The following is a 23192-nucleotide window of genomic DNA, read 5'->3' on the forward strand; positions in this document are numbered from 1 at the left end:
ACAGGCAGACAGACAGTGTGATGCATATGGCTTCATGTGATAGAGACCATCGCCAGTTTCTTTTTGTGTGTGTCAGGAGCAACTTGAGAAACTGCAAGTCGCTTCTGGTGTGAAAGAATTGGCCATCTGCAAGGCCCAGATGTTTGATGCTTTACCATCCTTGTGGGAGGTTTCTCTCATGTCCCCACATGGGAAGCTGGAGCTAACAGATGGGAGCTCACCCTGCTCTCCCCAGATTTGAACTGCTGACCCTTCGGTCCGCAGTTCTGCCGCCACAAGAGTTTAACCCATTGCGCTACCGTGGGCTCGTATATTGCCAAAAGTGACTGTCTTGCTTCAATGCTGGTTTGCCTCCCTTATGCAATAAAGCCCTACGTCCCAGGTTTGGGAAACAGGTAGATAGACATCAAGCACTGAGATAGTGGGCATGAGTTTCCTCTCTATTTGCATGCATATGCAAACATTTGTACACACCACACTGGAGGCACAAGAATGCCACAGCTTGCTATTGCTCCAAGTGTGTCTAGTGTGGGATGATGATGCAACTTGAGTCTGAACAGGCAGGAGAAGTGTAGCATCCACAAATGGAGGGTGAGTATTACAAGGAGGATTTCCTTTACAGACCTGCATGTTATCTGTAGCATCCCCCAGCATTCCTCCAAAGGTGATTGCATTGGTAACTGTTGCCAAGTAGATGTAAAGGATGGCTGAAAAGCACTGGATGTTAAGGGCGTCATAGAAATCACTGCAGTACCAGGGAGCTTTCCTCTGGATATCCTTTAATAGTCCTCCAAATAATCTGTAAGAAAAGGAAAACTTCCTTAATCCCATATATGGTTTTAATTTACTGTATATGGTAATTTAGGGCCTGTTTTTAATTTTATTTTATTGTAAGGAAAAGGTAGAACAGAATGGGGTGGGAGAGATGATTTGCAGGAGATCACCAAGGATTTCCAATCCCAATATTAACAATTATATACCTATATCTATGAGGGTTATCCAGAAAGTAAGGTTACAAGGCACGTAGCAATCACAGGGAATTTTCACAGGGGAAGTTGGTATCACTGCTATGTAGCGGGAAACTAGCAGAAGCAAACAAGCAGTGCCAGTCGTCAGTAGCTCATCAACTGGCGTTGTGGTGAAGGGTAGAGATGAGCATCCTTATTCTGTTTCCCTCCTGACTGTCTCCTTCATGACAATGTGCATTCGCACACCGCTCATGCAACACAAGAGTTGTTGACATCATTTGGTTTAAGCCACCCCTCTTACAACCCTGATCTCACACCCAGTGACTATCATCTGTTCGCTAAATTGAAGGAACATCTGGGTGTTCCTTTTCTGATGACAAGGAGGTGAAAATCAAAGTGATGAACTGGCTGAAAAAAGCAGAGGGAAACGTCTAGGACACGGGCATCAAAAACCTGTCCCACTGATGACAAAATATATTGAACTGAATGGTGATTGTGTGGAAAAATAATGTAATACCTATGCGACAATCCATGTTAAGTTTTATTAAAATATAGTCATTCTTTGTATTTTTAAAAAATCTTGTAACCTTACTTTCCGGATAACCCTCGTATATCTTTATTTATTTATTTATTTATTTATCTATCTATGTATCTAAATTAGGCTTATAACATCAACAAGGCTGGTGGAAAAGTAGAAGTAAATTTGTTTGTGAATACAAATCCCTGGAATCCGCATGTTTTGCATCTTGGCAAAGGCTGGTAGAATTTGCAATTCTCATAAAGAACAAAGAAAATTCCACAACCTAAAGGCTGGTCGAATTTTCAGTTCTCATAAACAACAAAGAAGATCCCACAACCTAAAGTATTTCCAACTAATTAAACCGATCCATGATTCCTGGGCACTGAAGCCCTAATGGACCATTTAACTTTTTTTTCAAGCTTCTGTATTTCTCATTAGTTCAGGGACTTCAAGGAAATGCACATCCCTCTTATTCTTCCCAGGCAACCCTCTCTGTCAAGTTTACCGTCCTGTTCTCTTCAATTCCTCACTGACATGCTGGTGGCCATGGCCATGACCATGGCCATGCCGGTCATCCATCATAGATTTGTTCCCATTAGAGTGAGGACTCCATTCACGGAGGTGTAAGGAGAGCCTGGAAAGCAAAGCGATGCATTTAAAAGTAGATCTGTCCTTGTGTAGAAATGAGTAGCCATCTATTCATCCTCAGCTGAACCTACCGTTCCTATGCTACTGTCAGACTCCAGTCATTCCCAAAACCACAACTAGTGCTTCCAACAGTTTTTGGAGATGACTGAAATACTGGGAAAGCTCAACAACTGAGCACAAACTATGCTATATTGAATTAAAATCTCTAGAAACCACATTATAAATTAAGCCTGCACAACCTTTGGCTCTTCAGATGTTTGGAACTTTTATTCCCAGAATCCATAGCTAGATTGTCTAATTGTCAGGAATTCTGAAGTCCAAAACACCTGGAGGGATAGAGGTTGTGTATATCTGCCATGAACAATGAATGGGCTTCTGTCATATGCCCCAAGTAGTCATCTTGATACAAGTTCTTACAAAAATAAAATAGATTGGTTTGTGACATCTGGAAGAAATATCCAATTCTACAGGCCTTTCCCTGCAGATTTCTAGTCAAGGAAATGATATCAGATTGACCAGTATTTCAGCAGTGTCCTCTCATTACCAATTCCACTCCATAGATACCTCTTCTGTGGTGAAGGTAAGCATTTGGGGGGAGCAATTCGGGTGGTTGGGTCCCATTTTCCAGGAGGTAAGACAGTCAGCTCATCCATAAACTCATCAATTCCTGCGATGAGATCTCCTCTGCCACTTGCTTTCCTGGCAACTCTCTGAAAAAGCTGTAAGAGAATAGGGTTAGTTCCAGTGCTGCCTTCAGGAAAGCAGAGACAACCTCAGGCTTTCTGTTGAACAGAGAATGATGTTCAGGAGAAAGGCAAGGGCTTGCTTTGTATTTGGTTGCCATAGAATACAAAAGTTAGAGAGAATCTTGCAGAACCTGACATTGTTCAGGAGTGAGGAATGTGTGGGCCTTCAGATGTTGTTGGATTGAAACTCTCATTAGTCCTAAACAGCATATAGCTAATTGTGAACAATGGTAATAGTTGCAATTCAGGAATTTCTGGAGAATTGCATTTTGTCAACTCCTAATCAACTCTAACTTTGTGGTCAATACAAGGTCTGCAATGTGGGATACAGCTATAATAGGACTGTGGAAAAGGCCCACACGGGCATAGCCATATAGATGAATTTCCCTTCCTGACTCTTGCCTGTTGGGAGAGTGAATAAATCTTTGGGTTATTTGTCACATTTTCATGGTTCCTCCAGCTTTGACAGGACTAGGTTATCCCTAAGCTTTGGTACCCCATGCACTACTAACACTCAAAACTCACCTCATCTGTCAGGAGAGTAGCCACAGCTCTGCCAATTTCATGATAGGCCTTCATTTTGGCTCTTGGACCCAATAGGATGAAGAGGAACCTAGACAGGGCCACAGAAGAGCATGGGTGTATTCACTGCTGCCAAAAGTGAACAAGTGATTGATGCTACTAATCCCATCCTTAGCTAAGTAGATGTTGGCACTGGGGACTTTTACCTGGAACCTTTATCTTGCAGGAATCAGGATACCAATTAGGCTGAAGACCCAACCTTTAGTCTCCTGCAAGGCTACTGACCTGGAACAAATGACCTGAAGAACCAAGTCAGATCTAGCTCGCTCTAGACATTTTAGGATTGGTTCACAGCATGGGATCCAATCTTTTGCTTTGGCCTTCTTGATCTGGAATCTGACTACCAGTTATGATTTTGCGTGCTGTTTCTCATTTGGTTCTGAAATGAAGTTCCCCTCCTGTTTTCTGTCTCTGTCTTAACCAAATGTGCCTGGCTCAGCACTTGGCCAAGGTCTGACAGAGATGGATTGGGTCCTCTTTAGCCTACACACAGTAATGAGGGCTTGCCTCGGCTAGCTGTACTCTCCCTAAGGATGGTCAAAATGATATCTGCTCAGCTCAAAAGCTATACTTCACACATATTGAGGGAGATATTTCAAAATGATCAGAATGGTGGCCTCATTGAAGCCAGTGAACTAATTTCAACACCTCTTCCAATAATAATAATAATAATAATAATAATAATAATAATAATTTATTTGTATTCCACCCTATCTCTCCAAGGCAACTCAGGGTGGATTCCAGCATACACAAACACAAAGGCAAACATTCAGTGCCTAGAAACAACCAAACACAGATAAAGGTAAAGGTTTCCCCTTCCAGCTCTGGGGTGGTGGTGCCCATCCCCATTTCTAAGCCGAAGAACCTGCATTGCCCATAGACACCTCCTAGGTCATGTGGCTGGTATGACTGTATGGAGCACCATTTATCTTCCTGCCAAGGCGGTACCTATTGATCTACTCACATTTGCATGTTTTTGAACTACTAGATTGCCAGAAGCTCAAGCTAACAACCAGAGTTCACCCTGTCCCGCGGATTTGAACTGCCAACCTTCTGGTCAGCAATTTCAACAGTTCAGCAGTTTACTCCATTGCACCTAGGCACTTTGTAGTTGTTATGCTAAAAATACTAATAGGTATCCCTGGTGGCACAGTGGGTTAAACCACCGAGCTGCTGACTGAAAGGTTGGTGATTCGAATCCAGGGAGTAGGGTGAGCTCCCGCTGTTAGGCCCAGTTTCTGACAACCTAGCAGTTCAAAAATTTGCAAGTATGAGTAGATGAATAGGTAACGCTTCTGCGGGAAGGTAACGGCGCTCCATGCAGTCATGCCAGCCACATGACCTTGGTGGTGTCTTCGGCTTAGAAATGGAGACGAGCACCACACTCCAGAGTCGGACACGACTAGGCTTGTCAGGAGAAACCTTTACTTTTACATATCCATGCCTTAGTGCAAGTAATTCAGGCCTGTCGCCATCTTTTTCCTCTGCAGCATGAAAGCCTGCGCAGTAGTGGAGATGGGGTAGAGAAGAATGTAGCCACCCATTCTGCACCAGAACACCGACAATGTATTTAATTTGCAATGGCAACCTGATTCTAAGAACGGCAGGACATTTGCTTCCCTCCAGCATCCTGGCAGGACATCTACTGTTCTGTTAGACGTCCCATGACCAGCCTGCTTGCTTGCCTGCCCACGTGCTGATTACCTGCTGGGAAAAGCAACCTCTGTCAGGTTTCCAAGGAGCACCGACTGCTGCAGGCGCACAAAAGCAATGAAGGGCTTCTCCAGAAAGCTGGCTTCTCCTACAAGAATGTTGGCCACTTCAGTCCCAGCTGGAATCTTCTTCTTGAACTTATTTTTGAGCTGCAGTGAAAGAAAGTGACTGAATAGTTCTGGGAAGTGAACTTTTCCCTGCCAAACACTCTTTTTAAAATGGATTGGACATTTTGTTTTAAAACAGACAACACCTATTGTAGCAACGAGAATGCAACATCCAAACTCAAATATTGCATTGCTGTAGGAAAATGGGGGCAAAGAGGGGATTAAAAAATGAATTGATATTAGTGTGCAAGGGCTTTGCTGGTGTTTCAGTGTATTGTATATACACATTCATGATGCCACAGACATGTTTTTGATTGTTGTTGCTGTTTAATTATAAAGGGCATCATTTGTTTGTCTCATCAAATTTTCAGAGCTGACAGAAGAAGGGATAATTTTCCAAAGCTAAGATGAGAGAATAAGACAGGATCAAAAGGGATTCTTGCAATAAGAGAGAATATTGGGTTGTTGTAGGTTTTTCGGGCTGTATGGCCATGTTCTAGAAGCATTCTCTCCTGATGTTTTGCCTGCATCTATGGAAAGCATCCTCAGATGTTGTGAGGTTGTGGGACAAGAGACAGGGCCTTCTCGGCTGTGGCCCCCCGCCTATGGAACACACTCCCAAATGAGGTAAGATGTGCTCCCTCTCTCCTGGCTTTTAGAAAAAAATTAAAATCATGGTTTTGGGACCAGACCTTTGGGCAGTAGAAGTAAATGTATGCAGCATTTCGGAAAGACAATGACTGGAACGGCGATTCGACAAACGGGACTGTTTTATTGTTTTAATTATTGTTTTATTGCTCATGGATGTATTTTTTAAATTTAATTTATGTCTAATTGTAGTGTATAATTGTTATTGTTTGTACTGGCATTGAATTTTTGCCATTACTTATGTGTAAACCGCCTTGAGTCCCCCTTGGGGTGAGAAAAGCGGTATACAAATATTGCAAATAAATAAATAAATAAATAAGATTGATAATTTGATTTTGCCTTGTAAACCGCCTAGAGTCACCGGAAGGCTGAGAGGGGCGGTATACAAATATAGCAAATAAATAAATAAAGTAAATAAATAAATAAACTAAGTAAGTAAGTAAGTATTAGTAAGTTTTCTTTTGTTTTGTCGTGTCAGGAGCGATTTGAGAAACTGCAAGTTGCTTCTGGTGTGAGAGAATTGGCCGTCTGCAAGGACGTTGCCCAGGGGACACCCGGATGATTTGATGTTTTTATCATCCTTGTGGGTGGCTTCTCTCATGTCCCCGTATGAGGAGCTGGAGCTGATAGAGGGAGCTCATCTGCCTCTTCCCTGGATTTGAACCTGTGACCTGTCGGTCTTCAGTCCTGCCGGCACAGGGGTTTAACCTACTGCACCACCAGGGGCTCCAGTAAGTAAGTAAATGAATAAATAAACCTCTAAGGGTGCATGCCATAGATGCAGGCGAAATGTCAGGAGAGAATGCTCTAGAACATAGTCATATAGCCCAAAAAACCTATAACAACCCAGTGATTCCAGCCATGAAAGCCTTCGACAATACAGAGAGAATATTGTTCCACAAAGTTTTTTTTCCATGTCAGGAGTGACTTGAAAAACTGCAAGTTGCTTCTGGTGTGAGAGAATTGGCCATCTGCAAGGACGTTCCCGAGGGAATGCCCTGATGTTTAAAGTTTTACCATCCTGTGGGAGGCTTCTCTCATGTCCCCGCATGAGGAACTGAAGCTGACAGAGGGAGCTCACCCCGCTCTACTCAGATTTGAACTGCTGACCTGTCAGTCAGCAGTCCTGCTGGCACAAGACTTTAACCCATTGCACCACCGGCGACTCCAATGTGAAGACCTGAGAGCTTTGGGAGCACTTTTCAATATACTCCATCTTTCTGTGTTTAACAAATGTTACTTACCTGCTCCTTTAAAGGAATTTCTGAAATCTCACTTTTTGCATCCGTGCGGCTATTCACTTTGTCTGCAACAGAAGATTTTTTAAAAATCAATCGAAGAAGAAATGCTAGACTATTCCTTAATATGAGATCACACAAATCTTTTTTCAGCTTTGTCCTTACAAACATTGGAAGTCTTTATCATCATTCATGAACAATGCCCTCTTAAAGGAAGAAAGTCTCCAACCAGGAAATTGTCTTCAACGAGACACCTTATGATGGGTCTCCTGAGGTCTGGTCAGTGCATAAAATCTTTTCATGTAGCACCAACTGTATTGCAGCCCAAAATGACCACTGTCTTGTGCCAACCTTGATGCTGCCTTGCTGGCTTCCTGAGCCATCAGAATTTTTGCTGAACCTTACTGTGTGGCTTAGCCACTTAGCTAATGCATCTTAATTCAGCATTACAATGCTTGGTTTATTTATTGAACACTTTGCTATGATTGGATTGCTATTTCTTTTACTCCAGAAATGTTCCATTAATGGCGCTACTCATTGTGCAGTTATTTCTTGCTGTGCTGTACTTCACAACATAAGGGGCAAACTGGATGGTATGCTAGGATTTGTGTACCAATGCAATCCTTACATTCCTGCCTAGAAGTAAGTCCCATTGAGATGAAAGAGACCTTCCACCAAGAAAGTGTGTACAGTAGTATTATCAGTTCAGAATTATACAAGGATTCCAGATTTCCTGGCCAAAATCTCAGATCCAAGGATAACCCTGGTGATGTCATTACATTACATACTATCCACAGTTGTCCCCAGGCTGTCATCAAAATTCATATGCACAAAGAGAGTGGGGAAGAACACAGAATATATTCTCGAGTTTGAGAATTAAGGCCGAATTCTTAGTTAAAGGCTTCTTTCAAGTCAAGATTAAATGAGGATATTGGGTTGCTGCGATTTTTCTGGGCTTTATGGCCATGTTCCAGAAGCATTCTCTCCCAACGTTTCACCCGCATCTATGGTAGGCATCCTCAGAGGTTGTGAGGTCTGTTGGAAACTAGGCAAGTGAGGTTTATATATCTGTGGAATGTCCAGGGTGGGAGAAAGAACTCTTGTCTGTTTGAGGCAGGTGTGAATGTTGCAACTGGCCACTTTGATTAGCATTGAATGGTCTTGCAGCTTCAAAGCCTGGCTGCTTCCTGCCTGGCGGAATTATTTTATCTCATGTACTCAGCAACATGGAATAAGGAGGATTTAATGTACCGTATTTAATTGCACAGTGATGCTTCACCCACCCACGTGGGTGCACCTTCAAAGGTACCCATGCCGGCGGGTGATGGTTCACCCACCTGCACAACTGTGTTCCCTTGTCAAAAGGGACAAGTGTGTTTGTGTGTGGGGGCGGCGGGGTGAATTCACACACACACCATCTATCTTCTTTCTGTTTAGGTGCAGTGGGGCTTAGCTTGAACCAAGTCAAGCCCCACAGCACCAAAATGGCAGCCGCACCCTTCGTTCACTTGCCAGGGCGAGTGAACAAAGGGTGCGATGATTATGCAGGGAATAGCAAAAGTCTGATTTGGCCTTCCCCAAAGGGTGTGTGTGACCATTATGCGACTATTATGCGATAAATACGGTAATCTACTTGCTTCTAGACATAAAGTAAATGCCAAATAGAGTGGGTCTGGAGCCCTGGTACCACAACGACTGGGAAGGCAGAAGAAAGCTAGCTAAGTAAATACTTTGGTCCCTGGAGAGTCTTTGGAAGTGGTAGCAACCAGTCAATTAAGTCTTGGAAACTTTAGCTGTCTGCTTGTCTATAAGTGATCTGGAGATTAGCATACAGCTCTTCCTTCTTGCCTGGAGCTGTATCTTTTGCACCCTTGTTTTTGGCCTCTGAAAACTGGAGACGCAGGGCCAGATTCTGGCAACCCCAGGACAGAATAGCACCTTAGATCAGTGGTCTCCAAGTGACATCTCCAGCTCATCCCTTGTTTGGGTATCAGCCAGCACGTCAACGACTTAAATCAAGAAATAGTTTTCTTAGATCTACAGAGACACTCGCTGGAACACCTCAGCAAGCAAGAGTCCAAAAGTGGCAGGCTCAAACCCAGAACCTCAATCAATGGCTAATACCAAATGAGAGACTCCCCCCTGGGCACACAGAAAACTGGCCGACTTGGAAGGCGCTGAACAGACTGCTCCACCAAATAGGTATTCCTCTTTTTATTGCTATATTACCACTTATCTGCCGTATACCAGTGCTAAACTACACCTTCAAAGGTGAATGTGTTCTTAGCTCCAGGCTTTAATTGGCCCCTCTTATCACTGAGATTGTGTGCTCTATCAGCATAGTGCTGAACCTCTCTAGTCTGATCCAAGTGAGATTTAAGTGAGAGAAGGAAGGAACGCAATGGTCACATACCAGAGCAGCAGGGGCCTGAACCCATCTCCACCAGCATCATCAGCTGAGATTTGGTTGTATGGTGTTGAGGTCTCAGAAGCAATATGTGGGCGAGTTTGTTCAAATGCTCTGGCCTGAGCGCGTGGTTCTCAATCTGGTTCTCCATTATCTTCTCTTGAACAAACAAATGAACAGAAATTAATACACAGAAATCCCCTCCTTTCTTTTGCCAATATTTGGAATTTGCTGGATTCCACTTATGATCAGTTGTCTGCCTTTTAATAATCCATGGCTATTGCCATAATAACGAAGTAAAAAGCAATTGCATCATTTGAGGGTGTGTAAGAGGTATAGACATCATCAGATGACACCTTCAGAGGGGAAATGTTTGGCAGTGTTTCAGTAGAATTTGTAAAATAATAATAATCCTGTACTGTAACATCATAAATATTTTTCTGCAAACCCTGCTTAGCTTATTAAGATACTTGCAAGCCCGAAATGTAATTGTCGAAGGCTTTCATGGCCGGAATCACTGGGTTGTTGTAGGTTTTCCGGGCTGTATGGCCATGTTCTAGAAGCATTCCCTCCTGACATTTTGCCTACATCTGTGGTAAGCATCCTCACAACCTCGGAGGATGCTTGCCACACATGCAGGAAAAACGTCAGGATAGAATGCTTCTAGAGCATGGCCATACAGCCCGAAAAACCTACAACAACCCGAAGTGTAATGCTTGTTTACTTTTAAAACTTTCTAATGTGCATGTAATTTGAATCACATGCCACTTCATCACATTTGCTAAATTCCACCGAGTCCTACACTTGAAACCTGACAACCCACTGTGTTTATCACATTAGGTTGGGTTCAAGTGTAGGATAGAGCATTCTTTCTGTATTTTAAGTGTGTGTGTGTGTGGGGGGGGGGGGGCACTATTCTTTTCAAACATTTCAGGAGGTGGTTGGGAAGTGGATTTTTGGGGAATGATGCAGATGAATGGCCAGTTCAGTAATGTGATGGCATTCGTTGCTCTCAGGATTAAAATGAGACATTTCCCCAATTTGTGGAAGGGGAAATTGTGGGAGGAGTCCAGATACCCATGTTAGGGAAAGTTAGGGGAAGTTTATTATGCCATGTTTTCATGCTGTGCAGTCCTGGGAGTTATAGTTTCCCATGGTCCATACCCTTCTCTGGTTGCATTTACACTATGGAATGCATGCTCTTGGACCCCGCTTTAAATACCATAGCTCCATACTGTGTTCCTGGGAGCTATAGTTTCGCAAGGCCCATATCCTTCTCTGGGTGTATCTGCACTGGAGAATAAATGTAGTAGGGACACATTATTATTATTATTATTATTATTATTATTATTATTATTATTATTCCATGCCTCCATGCTGTGCAGTCCTGGGAGTCATAGTTTTCCAAGGTCCATATCCTTCTCGGTGCATTTACAATATGGAATGAATGCCCTTGCATCCCACTTTAAATGCCTTGGGAGTTATAGTTTCTCAAGGTCCATGAACCTTCTCTGGTGTATCTACACTGTGAAATGAATGCAGTTGGACGTTACTTTAAATACCATACCGCCATACTATCCAGTCCTGGGAGTTATAGTTTCTCAAGGTCAACACCCTTCTCTGGGGCAGTTGAGAGAGAGAGAGAGAGAGAGAGAGAGCATATCACCACTTTCCCTCCCTCCCTTCCTCCCTCTACTTGGTTGCTTCCTTCCTCAGTGGGGCAGCGAAGAAAGAGGTGGTCGGGGCCAAATCTCTACAGTATGATGGCAAATCAATTGAAAGAATACGGAGTACAACTGATAGATTTAACAGTGCGATGACAGTAGGGAAATCAATTGTTTCATTTCAACACAGACTCTGACTGAGCACTACTCTGTCATACACTTCCCTGCTTCAATGTGATGAAGTCCATGGTTTCATTTATCTGCCAATGAGCTACAAGCACGTACATTGGGTTGTTGTAGGTTTTTTCGGGCTATATGGCCATGTTCTAGAGCCATTTCTCCTGACGTTTTGCCTGCATCTATGGCAAGCATCCTCAGAGGTAGTGAGGTCTGCTGGAACTAGGAAAAAGGGTTTATATATCTATGGAATGACCAGGGTGGGACAAAGGATTTTGTTCATTTTCTCTGACATGGTGGTTGTTGGAGTGCTATGGCTGACTTCTCTGGTTGAAGTAGTCTGCAGTGCAGAGCACCTGATGAACCAACCTGGACACAGCATATTATTCGAGAACACAGAAATGCTGGATCACTCCGCCAGCCACCATTTCAGACTACACAGAGAAACCATTGAAATACACAAGCATGTGGACAATTTCAATAGAAAGGAGGAAACCATGAAAATGAACAAAATCTGGCTACCAGTATTAAAAAACTCTCAAATTAGAACAGCACATCAACAGAGAAGAAACAAACAAGGACATCTAATCACCTCTCAACAAAAGATTACTCCAGGCACTGCCAGGCAATCAAATGCTAATCAAGGCGGTCAGTTGAAACATTCACACCTAGTTCCAGCAGACAAGAGTCCTTTGTTTCACCCTGGTCATTCCACAGATATATAAACCCTTTTTCCTAGTTCCAGCAGACCTCACTACCTCTGAGGATGCTTGCCATAGATGGAGAAACGTCAGGAGAGAATGCCTCTAGACCATGGCCATATAGCCCGAAAAAACCTACAACAACCCAGTGATTCCGGCCATGAAAGCCTTCGACAACACATAGCACGTACATTGTTTTCTTCTTTTTGTTGCTGCTGTTTTTCATAATCACTCATTTTATAAAATATTCTGGTATTTCAGCTACAATACAGTGGTCTACAGGAGGAGGTCCGTGAGGATTATACCTAGTAAAGCATGGAAAATTCTGCACTAAGTTGAACTATTATAATGCCACCTGACTAGTAACTTTCCCACTTTGTTCCTGAATATCATTAGGCAAAGTCACTGTTTTCATAACAGAAGAATTATTTTTTAAGTGATTAAAAATTGTTAGCTAGCGCTAGACCTCCTAGTAGTAGATGTCTATTTCAAATTGCCCACCTCTAAGCTTAATTGACCAAGCTCAGGTTCTCACTCCTGCCCACTGTTTCTTTAAGAGGCAATTCTACAAAACAAGAAGAAATGCATGCATTCAATTTGGAGGAAATGTATTCAGGTTGGGGCCCAGAAACTAATTGAAAGAGCGTTGCTCTCCATTTTCTTCTTCACGGTGTTATTTCTTAGAACCAGATGTTACTCTGTTTTTGCTTCCCATCTTCAAACCTACGGCAGTATTAATAAAATACAGAAAGAATATTACTAGCTTATTTCTTCACCCCATGCATAATTTTAATTGGAAAGATTGTTCTTTAAAGCATGCTTAAATAATTTAAATGCATCTCTACCACCACCTCTTGTATGCTGTTTTCTTTAAATTAAATATTCCCGAAAATGGAAATACTATTTCCTCATAGGGGAATTTTTCTAATTGGACCCTTTGATCATTTCGATTGCCTGTTCCCGCATCCTTTCCCATCTGTTCAATGTTTTCAAAGGTGGGCAGCTAGAGCGTTCCCATAGCATTTCAGCTCTCACTTCACTGCAGGTGTTTATAGAATTGCTATGATATCAACAGTTTTATTTTGGATTTCTCTTCTAGGGAAAGCTTTTAAAAATCATTAATGCTTATTGGGTTGGTTTTTTTTTTTAATGAACCATCAACTACTATCCAAAGATCACTTTCTTGGTCTCTGTGGTACTTAAAATGGGCATGGGGGCTTGTCCCAACATGTATCACTTTACAATGATTTACTGCAGGGGTTTGGGGGGAATTGACCTTGATTCTTGGGAGTTGTAGTTCACCTTCATCCAGAGGTACAATCACCCCCACCAACAACGGACCAGGACCAAACTGGGCTCAGAGAACCCCCATGACCAACTGACCATGTTGCAGGGGTTTGGGGGGAATTGACCTTGATTTTGGGAGTTGTAGCTCACCTGCATCCAGAGGTACAATGACCCCCACTAACAAAGGACCAGGACCAAATGAGGCTCAGAGAACCCCCATGACCAACTGAACATATTGCGGGGTTTGGTTTTTTTTGAGGGGAGGGGATTGACCTTGATATTTTGGGAGTTGTAGGTCACCCACAATCAGAGACCACTGAACCCAGCTGACATTGGATCTGGACTAAATTTGGAGCACAGACCCAACATGGTCAACTGTGAATATAGGCAGGGTTGGGGAGTAATTGACCTTGGTATGAAAGCTGTAGTTCACTCTGAATCCTACCAATGACTGACCTGGACTATACTTGGCACACAGACCCAATGTGGCCAACTTTGAATGCTGGCAGGGTTTGGGGGCAATTGATCCATGATTTTGGAAGCTGTAGTTCACCCACATCCTTAAGCATTTTCTAATGCGAACATTCATAAATAACAAAAGGAAAGATTGACTTTTTTTTCTAATAAAAGTGTTACAAATTACCAAACTGATATTACCAAATATTCAGAAACAAAATATAACCTTTTCAAATGACTTGAGCATCACCGGGTACCTAAGCTAATAAAAGTGTCCATCCAAAGAAAATGTTTCCAACACATTCCAAGACAGCATATTCTAATATATTCTTACTATTTCATGGAATGTGTTTTTAAGTCTAAAGCTGCAAATAAGTGGGGGGGGGGGGGGGACTACATCTTCCTAACCTCATTGCATGCAATGTCCACCATAAGATTTCAAAGGGAAGAGGTTGTTTTTCAACAAAGAACATGGGGAGAGACAGTGGGTGGGCGGGGCCAAATCTCTACAGTGTGATGGCAAATCCACTGAAGACTACTGAGTAACACAGATAGGTTTAACAGTGTGATGAAGGTAGGAAAATCATCCATTTCTTTTCAAAACGAAGTATGACAGACCACTTTGATAAACATATTCTACCAAACAGTTCCCTACTTCAATGTGATGGTGGGTGAGGCCATATCTCTTACACTGAATTTCATTTGCCATTATTGCTCACCCATGAGTTTGGAGAGGACAACTTTCAGTGAAGTGTTCATTTCCTTGAATAATTTTATGCCTTTACCAAGGTGGAGTACCCCTTATTACTCAACACTGACTCCAGATCATTAAGTTAAAATGGCACCAATTCTTACAAAGACCCCCTCACAAAAGTTTTGCAAGAATTGCTGCAGTGCCAAAATCCATGGTGAGTATGTATGCCTTACATATTGGACTGCTCCTTGAAGAGTTGTTATTACTTCAGTGAAAGACAGGCATGTTCTTTGAAAGGAGGGTTGATCTTTTCACACGTACTACATACCAACTATTTGCTTAAAACTATGTGCTTCCAGGTCTAGTAAGATGGCCCCTTTCCTTATACATGTACGCAGCTCAAATAGACTATGAAGGGACAGGGTGGTCACGTGAGGCTTGCTCCAGCGCTCTCCTCCATCTTCCACTTTCTCTTCAAATTTTATCCACCTGCAATGGAAAAAATTAATTTCTTCAGTAACAGAGTAATTCAGTAATAGAGTAAAACAACAAGAAAAAGATGTTCAATGTATTATCGAAAGCTCCCATGACTGGCATCACTGGGTTGTTGTAGGTTTTTCGGGCTATATGGCCATGTTCTAGAAGCATTCTCTCCTGAGGATGCCTGCCATAGATGAAGGTGAAACGTCAGGAGAGAGTGCTTCTAGAACATGGCCATATAGCCCAAAAAATCTACAACAACTCAACAAGATAAAGACGTTATTCCGGTTCATAGCCAGAACAAAGTAAGAGTAATATAGCAGGTTAGCTATTTTCTGTACTTGACCTAAGGCATAACCTCTTGATCAGATGTCTTTTTATCACCTATCGCTATTAGGCATGCGTGATCCATTAAAATGGTTCTAAACTCCTTCCAAAAATAGGGGGTGCTGGCACTTTGTTTCTAAAGACTTTCCGAATTTTGGGTGGTGAAAATTTAGGAACTTAACAAAACGATTGTGCAATAGGGAAGACATCACTGTCAGTGGGGAAACTTTAGTCTTCTCTCATCCTCGTTTTTAAGCTATCCTGATGAAACTTGCTACAGTCGTAGAACACATTTACCACTGTTAGCTCACCACATTTTAGAACGTTTGAGTTATCTGTGGATTTTAGGCAAATTTTCAATTTTTTATAAAAAAATATTTTTTAATAAAATCTGTTCCTGGTTTGAAAGTGTTATTTCCTGTTTCATTGTGTGGTCTTTACTTTGAAAGTAGTTGTTCTACTCCAGAAACTTTGTTTTTGTGGCAGAAATTGCATAAAATTGGTGGAGACTCAACAAAGCAAAATGTGTTGCTGCCTGCTATATATAGGACGATGTACCTTGCGTGAAGACAAAGTTTTGGCAGTTTAATAAACTTTCACCATGTTTTTATGACAGAATCAATTAGGAAATGCCATTTATAACCCAGGAACAGAAATCATAGTACAGACACCAAGGGACATCTAGATTGACCCCCTTCTTCCAGTCAGTAAGGCACCATCAAAACCCTCCGGACATCCATTTGCTTTCTCTATTGAGTTGGAGGAGTCCCTCAAGACACATCTACATAGGTCATTACTTTTTTTTACAGCCCAGCACAGAGATAGGTTTAGAGTAACGAAGTAAGATGGCATGGAGACAGGATCTGCTAGTTTTTTAATGGGTGAGTGTAATTTTATTATAATACTATTATATTTACCCATCAAATTAATTCAGCTTTCATTGATTGTGGGAGAGAAGTGGTTAGGGAGAATTAATGGAATCTGGGGGTGGAAGTCATCCTAATTTTATATCCTGTATGAAATTAATAGTGTGTAGAAGCCCACACAAGTATGGAAGCACATATTAGGATGAAGCACTGGCCCATTTTAAAGTTGATCTAGGACTGTGATGGGCAACGTTTTGAGCTTGGTGTGTCAAAATTTGCCAAAAATTTGAGCATAACTTGGGTGGGGTGTCAACTTCGAGAAAAAAACCCCCCATAATTTTGCAATATTTATAGTTTAAATAAAAAAATGTATATTCCATGCTGAGTTATGGAGTGAACAATGGTCAAACATGCAGATGTTAAATTTGTAGAGCCTTTTACAATTAGACTGGCTCTTATAAGGTGTACTTCTCTGTATGTGGCTGCGTGTCATCAAAAATAGCCATGCGTGTCAGTGCTGACACGCGTGTCATAGGTTCACCATCATGGATCTAGGATGAGAGGGTGAAAGTTGTCTAATACCTCTTCTCTGAATGCATTAAAGCTTGTAATTTGCTCTCTATCTTTCCTTTATTCCAGCACCTGTCTGCCTAGATGAGATGCCTCCTTTTATCAGACACACTTGGCTCTTTCAGCCAATCCTAACCTGTCCAATTGTGGCCACCAGCATTCAGAGGGAAAGGAATGGAGAGTGGTAAATCCATCAAGACCCAGCCAAAGGAGACAAGACAAGTTTACTTGCCTGAAGCTGGATCTAAACTGTCCTATATTCGAGGATCAGATCTCAGATTATCTGCTTTTGCAAGCCGCCCTGAGTCCCTTTGAGGAGATGGTGGTGGGGTATAAATAGAGTTATTATTATTATTATTTGAAACACAACAAGATTGGTACACAACAAACAAGATCACTATGTTGGTTGTTGTATTGGATCACATGTTGGTCACTTCCCAAGTGTCTAGGGCTATGTGATGTATCGGCGAATAATGTGTGCAGATCCCAGTAGACTGGCCTTTCACAACTGACAGATGGTAATTTTGTTAGTGCTGATTGTGTTCAAGTGCAGGCCAAGGTCTTTAGGCACTGCACCCAGTGTGCCGATCACCACAGGGACCACCTTTACTGGCTTGTACCAGAGTTGTTGTTGTTGTTGTTGTTGTTGTTATTATTATTATTATTATTCAGTGTAAACTCATATAATCCATTTCAAGACAGATAATCTGAGATCAGATCCTGGGATATAGAGCAGTGTAGATCCAGCCTGAGCTCCTGTTCTTTGCAGCTATTTTCAGAAAGGGAGAGGGTTGCTTGGCATTTCTACAAGCAGCAGATTGATCTTGTTGGGGATGGATCACATTATCAGACATCACATGAGGATTTGTTTTTTCTGTGTCAGGAGCAACTTGAGAAACTTTCACATGACGGTGAAAGTGACAGTTTTATTTCCGGTTCATTCAAAGGGTAAAGACTTTGCATTATAATTATAGCCCATCAAGGTGTTATAACTTTGAATACCCAGGTAGGAACCAGGGAGTAAGTTGAAGTCCTCAACCTTTGGAAGGTTATGAGAAGTACAGGGATAGAGTGTGTTCCAAGGTGAATTTGGTTGAGTGTTTGCTCTTTAAGAACGAAGTCTTTGATTAACTGGGGTGACCAATTTCCTATGGATTTAAATTATGCAGTAACATCATCACACTAGAGAATGAATCCACTTAAAATCCGGTTTCTGCTTCCTGCAGAATTCTGGGGTTTGTAGTTTAGGGAGGATCCTTTAACAGCCTCACTAAACTACAAACACGAGAATTCTTCAGGAGGCAGAAAACAGATTTTAAGTGTATTTTTTTCTCTAGTGTGATGAAGTAGATGTCTGTGGACAACACCCTGGGGAAAGAGCCATTATCTGAATGATTGGAGAAAGAGAAAATGAGGCATGAAGTGACTGTTGGACAATAAGCACGTTAGGTAAGCAGAAGGGAAATTATACACAGCCCCTGCTCTGATACAATACATACCCCTCTGCAACGTCCTCAGGAGCTTTGCTAACTTACCCTTCATTCTTGAGGGCTGCTGGCCTGTGCCCAGGTACATAATAACATAGGCATCCTCAAACTGCGGCCCTCCAGCCTTCAACTCCCAGAATTCTTGACAATTGAACAAGCTCGTTAGGACTTTTGGGAGTTGGAGGCCCAAACAGCTGGAGGGCTGCAGTTTGAGGATGCCTGTAGTGTAATAACACATCTACAGTCAGATAATGATTGACTTGTATTATCAAGAATAGCATTGGCAAGATAAATTTCTGCACTGGAGAATAAATGTAGTAGGGACACATTATTATTATTATTATTATTATTATTATTATTATTATTATTATGCCATGCCTCCATGCTGTGCAGTCCTGGGAGTCATGGTTTCCAAGGTCCATATCCTTCTTTTTCATTTGTGTCCACCTGGTTTCTTTGTATAGCACTCATTTAGACTTTACTGTTGGTGGATTACCCCTCCACCCTGAATGAGGGGTGTGTGCCCATGGTTGAATAAATGCAGTTTGAACCACTTTAAATGCCGTGGCTCAATGCTGTGGAATCGGGGAAGCTCTCGTGTTAGAAAGTCTCCAGCCTTCTCTGCCAAAGAGTGCTAGTGCCTCACTAAACTACAACTACCATCATTCCATAGCATTGAGCCATAGCCATTAAAGTGGTGTCAGCCTGAATTAATTCTACAGTGTAGATGCAATCTAGGTTTCAGTGTTTGGATTTGGGTTTGGAGCCTAGAGATGGACTAGATCAAACTTTTTCAGCTGTGGAACATTTCTGAAGCAAAAGTTTCCTGTGGAGACCCAATAAATGTTATTATATTATATTATATTTAATGTAAATATATCAGGCATGGGCAAATAGTATTTCAGTGGAAGATACCAGCAGCTATCTAGTCCAACCCTCTTCTGCCATGCAGGAAAAGCACAATCAAAGTACACCCAACGGATGGCCATTCTGCCTTTGTAATAATAATAATAATAATAATAATAATAATAATAGCAGAAATCCCAGGGGTCATCCAGTTCAACTCTCTTCTGTCATAGAGGAGAGACACTCGCAGGAACACCTCAGCAAGCGAGAGTCCAAAAGTGGCAGACTCAAACCCAGAACCATCAATCAGTAGCTGATACCAAATGAGAGACTCCCCCCTGGGCACACAGAAAACTGGGCGACTTGGAAGGCACTGAACAGACTGCACCGTGGCACCACAAGATTCAGAGTCAACCTTAAGAAATGGGGCTACAAAGTGGAATCCACAACATGTGAGTGTGGAGAAGAGCAAACTACAGACCACCTGCTGCAATGCAACCTGAGTCCTGCTACATGTACAATGGAGGACCTTCTTGTGGCAACACCAGAGGAACTCCAAGTGGCCAGCTACTGGTCAAAGGACATTTAATCAACTACTAAGCTTGCAAACTTTGTGTTTTGTTTGTTTGTTTGTTTTGTCAAAAATGCAATGCAACTGTTTGGTCTGTCCCTGACACGATAAATAAATATAGAGAAAAAGCACCTTCAAAGCACCTCCTGAGGTGTGAAAAGGAAATTGTTTTGGAAGCAAGGAAGGCAACGGGGAAAGTTTCTGGGCGGTAAGGACGGTTGATGAAAAACGGCTTTTGGGGGCAAGGAAGTTGAGGGGAAAAGGCTTTTGGGGGTGATGGAGGTGGGGGAGGGGAGCAGCAGGAAAAAGGGGAGAAGTTTGGAGGGGGAGAGAGGAGGAAGGAAGCACGGAGCCCCTCAGGATGCTTTGTGGAGCCCCAAGGGCTCTGCGAACCACACTGACAACCAATGGACTAGATAAATCACAGGTAAAAAAGAGGAAATCTGTTTGTATTCAGACTCAAATCTTGGGATAACCTCCCTCACTGCAGATTTCTACAGATCTTAAGTAGCAGAATGGACAGAATAGAATCCTGAGGAACATGTAGCATGAATGCTATGAGCTAAACAATAGTTCCCAAACATTATGTCTCCTTGCCTGGCCCCTTCGGATAAGATTAGAACCATCAAAACAGAATACTGTATATACTCGAGTATAAGCCTAGCTTTTCAGCCCCTTTTTTAGACTGAAAAAAATCCCTTCGGCTTCTACTCGAGTCAAGGTGATTTATTATTTTACTCTGCTATCAGTATTATTTTTATTACATTTATTATTTTACTCTATTATTATTATTACATTTACATTATTTTACTCTATTATTACTTTTATTACTTTTATTATTTTACTCTATTATTATTACATTTCCATTATTTTACTGTATTATTATATTTATTGCATTTATTATTTTACTCTATTATTGTTATTATTACATTTATTACTTTATTATTATTATTACTATTATTATTACATTTCCATTATTTACTCTATTATTATTTTTATTACATGTTATTACATTTATTATTTTAGTCTATCATTATAAGTAATAGATAAGCCCATTTACATTGAAGGAGATTAGAATAATGGTTGAATCAGAGTTGGGCAGTCTTATCTTAAATTACAGTTTTGTGTAAATACTAAAAAAAATAATTAACCTACTGATGATTACCAGTAGCAGCTACATTTCTCACCCTCAGCTTATATTCGAGTCAATACGTTTTTCCAGTTTTTTGTAGTAAAATTAGGTCCCTCGGCTTATATTCGGGTCGGCTTATACTCGAGTATATACGATACTTACAATTCCTAATTCAAAGACTATCATGATCAATTATATGAAAAATGCTGAGAGATCCTAGAGAATTAAAAGTAGTTAACTTCCTATATATCAGTGGTTCTTAACCTGTGGGCCATGGACCACCAGTGGGCCACGAGGACAAAAATCTGGTCCAAGAGCCTCTTTCCTCTTTATTTATTTTATTTCCGCTCCTTTGCACTGCCTGCCACTCCTTCCCTGTTTCTGACCATGGCATATGTTCTGTATCAGAAACTAGAGCTGGTATGGTCTATCCAATGCAATTTTCTGAATCAGCACCCCAAATAACCAAACTGAATCTAAAGTTGACCAAAAACTGATTTGTAACCCTTTTGGTACTAACGTTGGAGAGTGGTTCCTGGTCAAAGTGGTCCCTGGTCAAAAGAAGGTTGGGAACCATTGCTATATACCTACACAACTATTAATCAGACTGACCCAGGCAGTGTCAAAGATGATAACAACAACTTTTGTATTAGTGATAATACAGTACCCCTTTCCACACAGCTGTATAAAATCCACTTTGAACTGGATTATATGGCAGTGTGGACTCAAAGCAGACATTGTGAATTATCTGACTTGATATTCTGGGTTATATGGGTGTGTGGAAGGGCCCTGAGAGAGAATGAAAAAGTCCCTCCCTCCCTCTCCCTGAGTTGCCATATTTTTATTTCCGAAATCGAGGCATTTACATTTACATATCATTTGCTCTTAATGCAAATGATGTGTTGGATCATGAAAAGCTTGACTGATTTCTCACTCAGAAGCATTATAAATGAGAAACAGAAGACTGGGTTATTTTAGCATGTAATGCAAGAGCACAAACTGTAGCTCAATTGTTTTGTGCACATCCAATAATCCTTCTCTTTATGAACACGACTACTCACAGAGCTCCTTTGTCTTTAAATACTGCAGATGTTCAATAAGTATAGTTTTACTATTTCCTATTTTCTATATTTTAATTATTCGTGTGTACAAAGGGTTTTTTTTCTTGTTTAATGTCTTTTATGTTACTTATCAATAAAAATCAACATGCAAAAAAAAGTATAGTTTTACAAGGAATGGCAATTCTACAAATAATAACATTCTGCTTGAAAAAATCTAAAATTAGCTAACTGGATCTATTTTCAATCTCATGCCCATATCCTATCTGTAAAATGGAAACAATCGTGTTAACCTGACTCAGTATTACTTTACAGATTCCTAAGTCAATGTAGGAAAAGCACTTGGTACGCTTGCAAAGATCAAACTTCGAAACATTAATGTCTTGAACTAATTTCCAATGAGCATGGGCATGGTAGTATAGGGAATAGGTCACTCTAGCCTTTTGGATTACTCAGCCCCCATCTACACTGTCCTTATATTCCAGGATGTGATCCCAGGTAATCTGCTTTGAACTGTATTATATGAGTCTCCACTGCCATATAATCTGGGATAAGCAGATAATCTGGGATCTGATCACACACAATCTCAGTCCCAGTAAACCTCATAGTAGGGTCACCTTAGGGTTGCCATAAGTTGAAAATGACTTGAAGGCACACAAGAACAAGAAACAACAATAATGTATTATGTATTGTTGAAGGCTTTCATGGCCAGAATTACTGGGTTGTTGTAGGTTTTTCGGGCTATATGGCCATGTTCTAGAAGCATTCTCTCCTGACTTTCTCCTGCATCTGTAGCAGGCATCCTCAGAGGTTGTGAGGTCTGTTGGAAACCCAATTTTCCTAGTTTCCAACAGATTTCACAACCTCTGAGGATGGCTGCCATAGATGCAGGCGAAACATCAGAATATAATGCTTCTAGATCATGGCCATATAGCCCGAAAAACCTACAACAACCCAGTAATGTATCTGCATGAAATAGTTTGTAATACTAGGTAAAGGTAAAAGGTAAAGGTTTCCCCTGACATTAAGTCTAGCTGTGTCCGACTCTGGGGGTTGGTGCTCCTCTCCATTTCTAAGCTGAAGAACCAGTGTTGTCTGTAGACACCTCCAAGTATGGCCAGCATGACTTCATGGAGTGCTGTTAGCTTCCTGCCGGAGCGGTACCTATTAATATACTCACATTTGCATGTTTTCGAACTGCTAGGTTGGTAGAAGCTGGAGCTAACAGCGAGAGCTCAAGCCGCTCCCTGGATTCGAACCTGCAACCTTTTGGTCAGCAAGTTCAGCAGTTCAGCATTT

The 23192-nt window shown here is 41.5% G+C and overlaps 1 protein-coding gene across 1 annotated transcript in view; it reads right to left on the bottom strand.

The window, feature by feature from the left end:
* SLC4A9 (solute carrier family 4 member 9) overlaps positions 1-23192 on the bottom strand; it is a 59760-nt gene that overhangs the window by 35754 nt on the left and 814 nt on the right. Inside the window, exons 2-9 of the mRNA XM_060774158.2 lie at positions 14885-15045; positions 9584-9736; positions 7177-7238; positions 5169-5326; positions 3408-3495; positions 2701-2855; positions 1994-2122; positions 625-799 (exon numbers count right to left, since the gene is read on the bottom strand). Coding sequence (XP_060630141.2) covers positions 625-799; positions 1994-2122; positions 2701-2855; positions 3408-3495; positions 5169-5326; positions 7177-7238; positions 9584-9736; positions 14885-15045 — 1081 coding nt within the window. The remainder of the gene's footprint in view (positions 1-624; positions 800-1993; positions 2123-2700; positions 2856-3407; positions 3496-5168; positions 5327-7176; positions 7239-9583; positions 9737-14884; positions 15046-23192) is intronic.

This window comes from Anolis sagrei, chromosome 4 (genome assembly GCF_037176765.1).
Source record: "Anolis sagrei isolate rAnoSag1 chromosome 4, rAnoSag1.mat, whole genome shotgun sequence".
Classification (NCBI taxonomy): Eukaryota; Metazoa; Chordata; class Lepidosauria; order Squamata; family Dactyloidae; genus Anolis; species Anolis sagrei.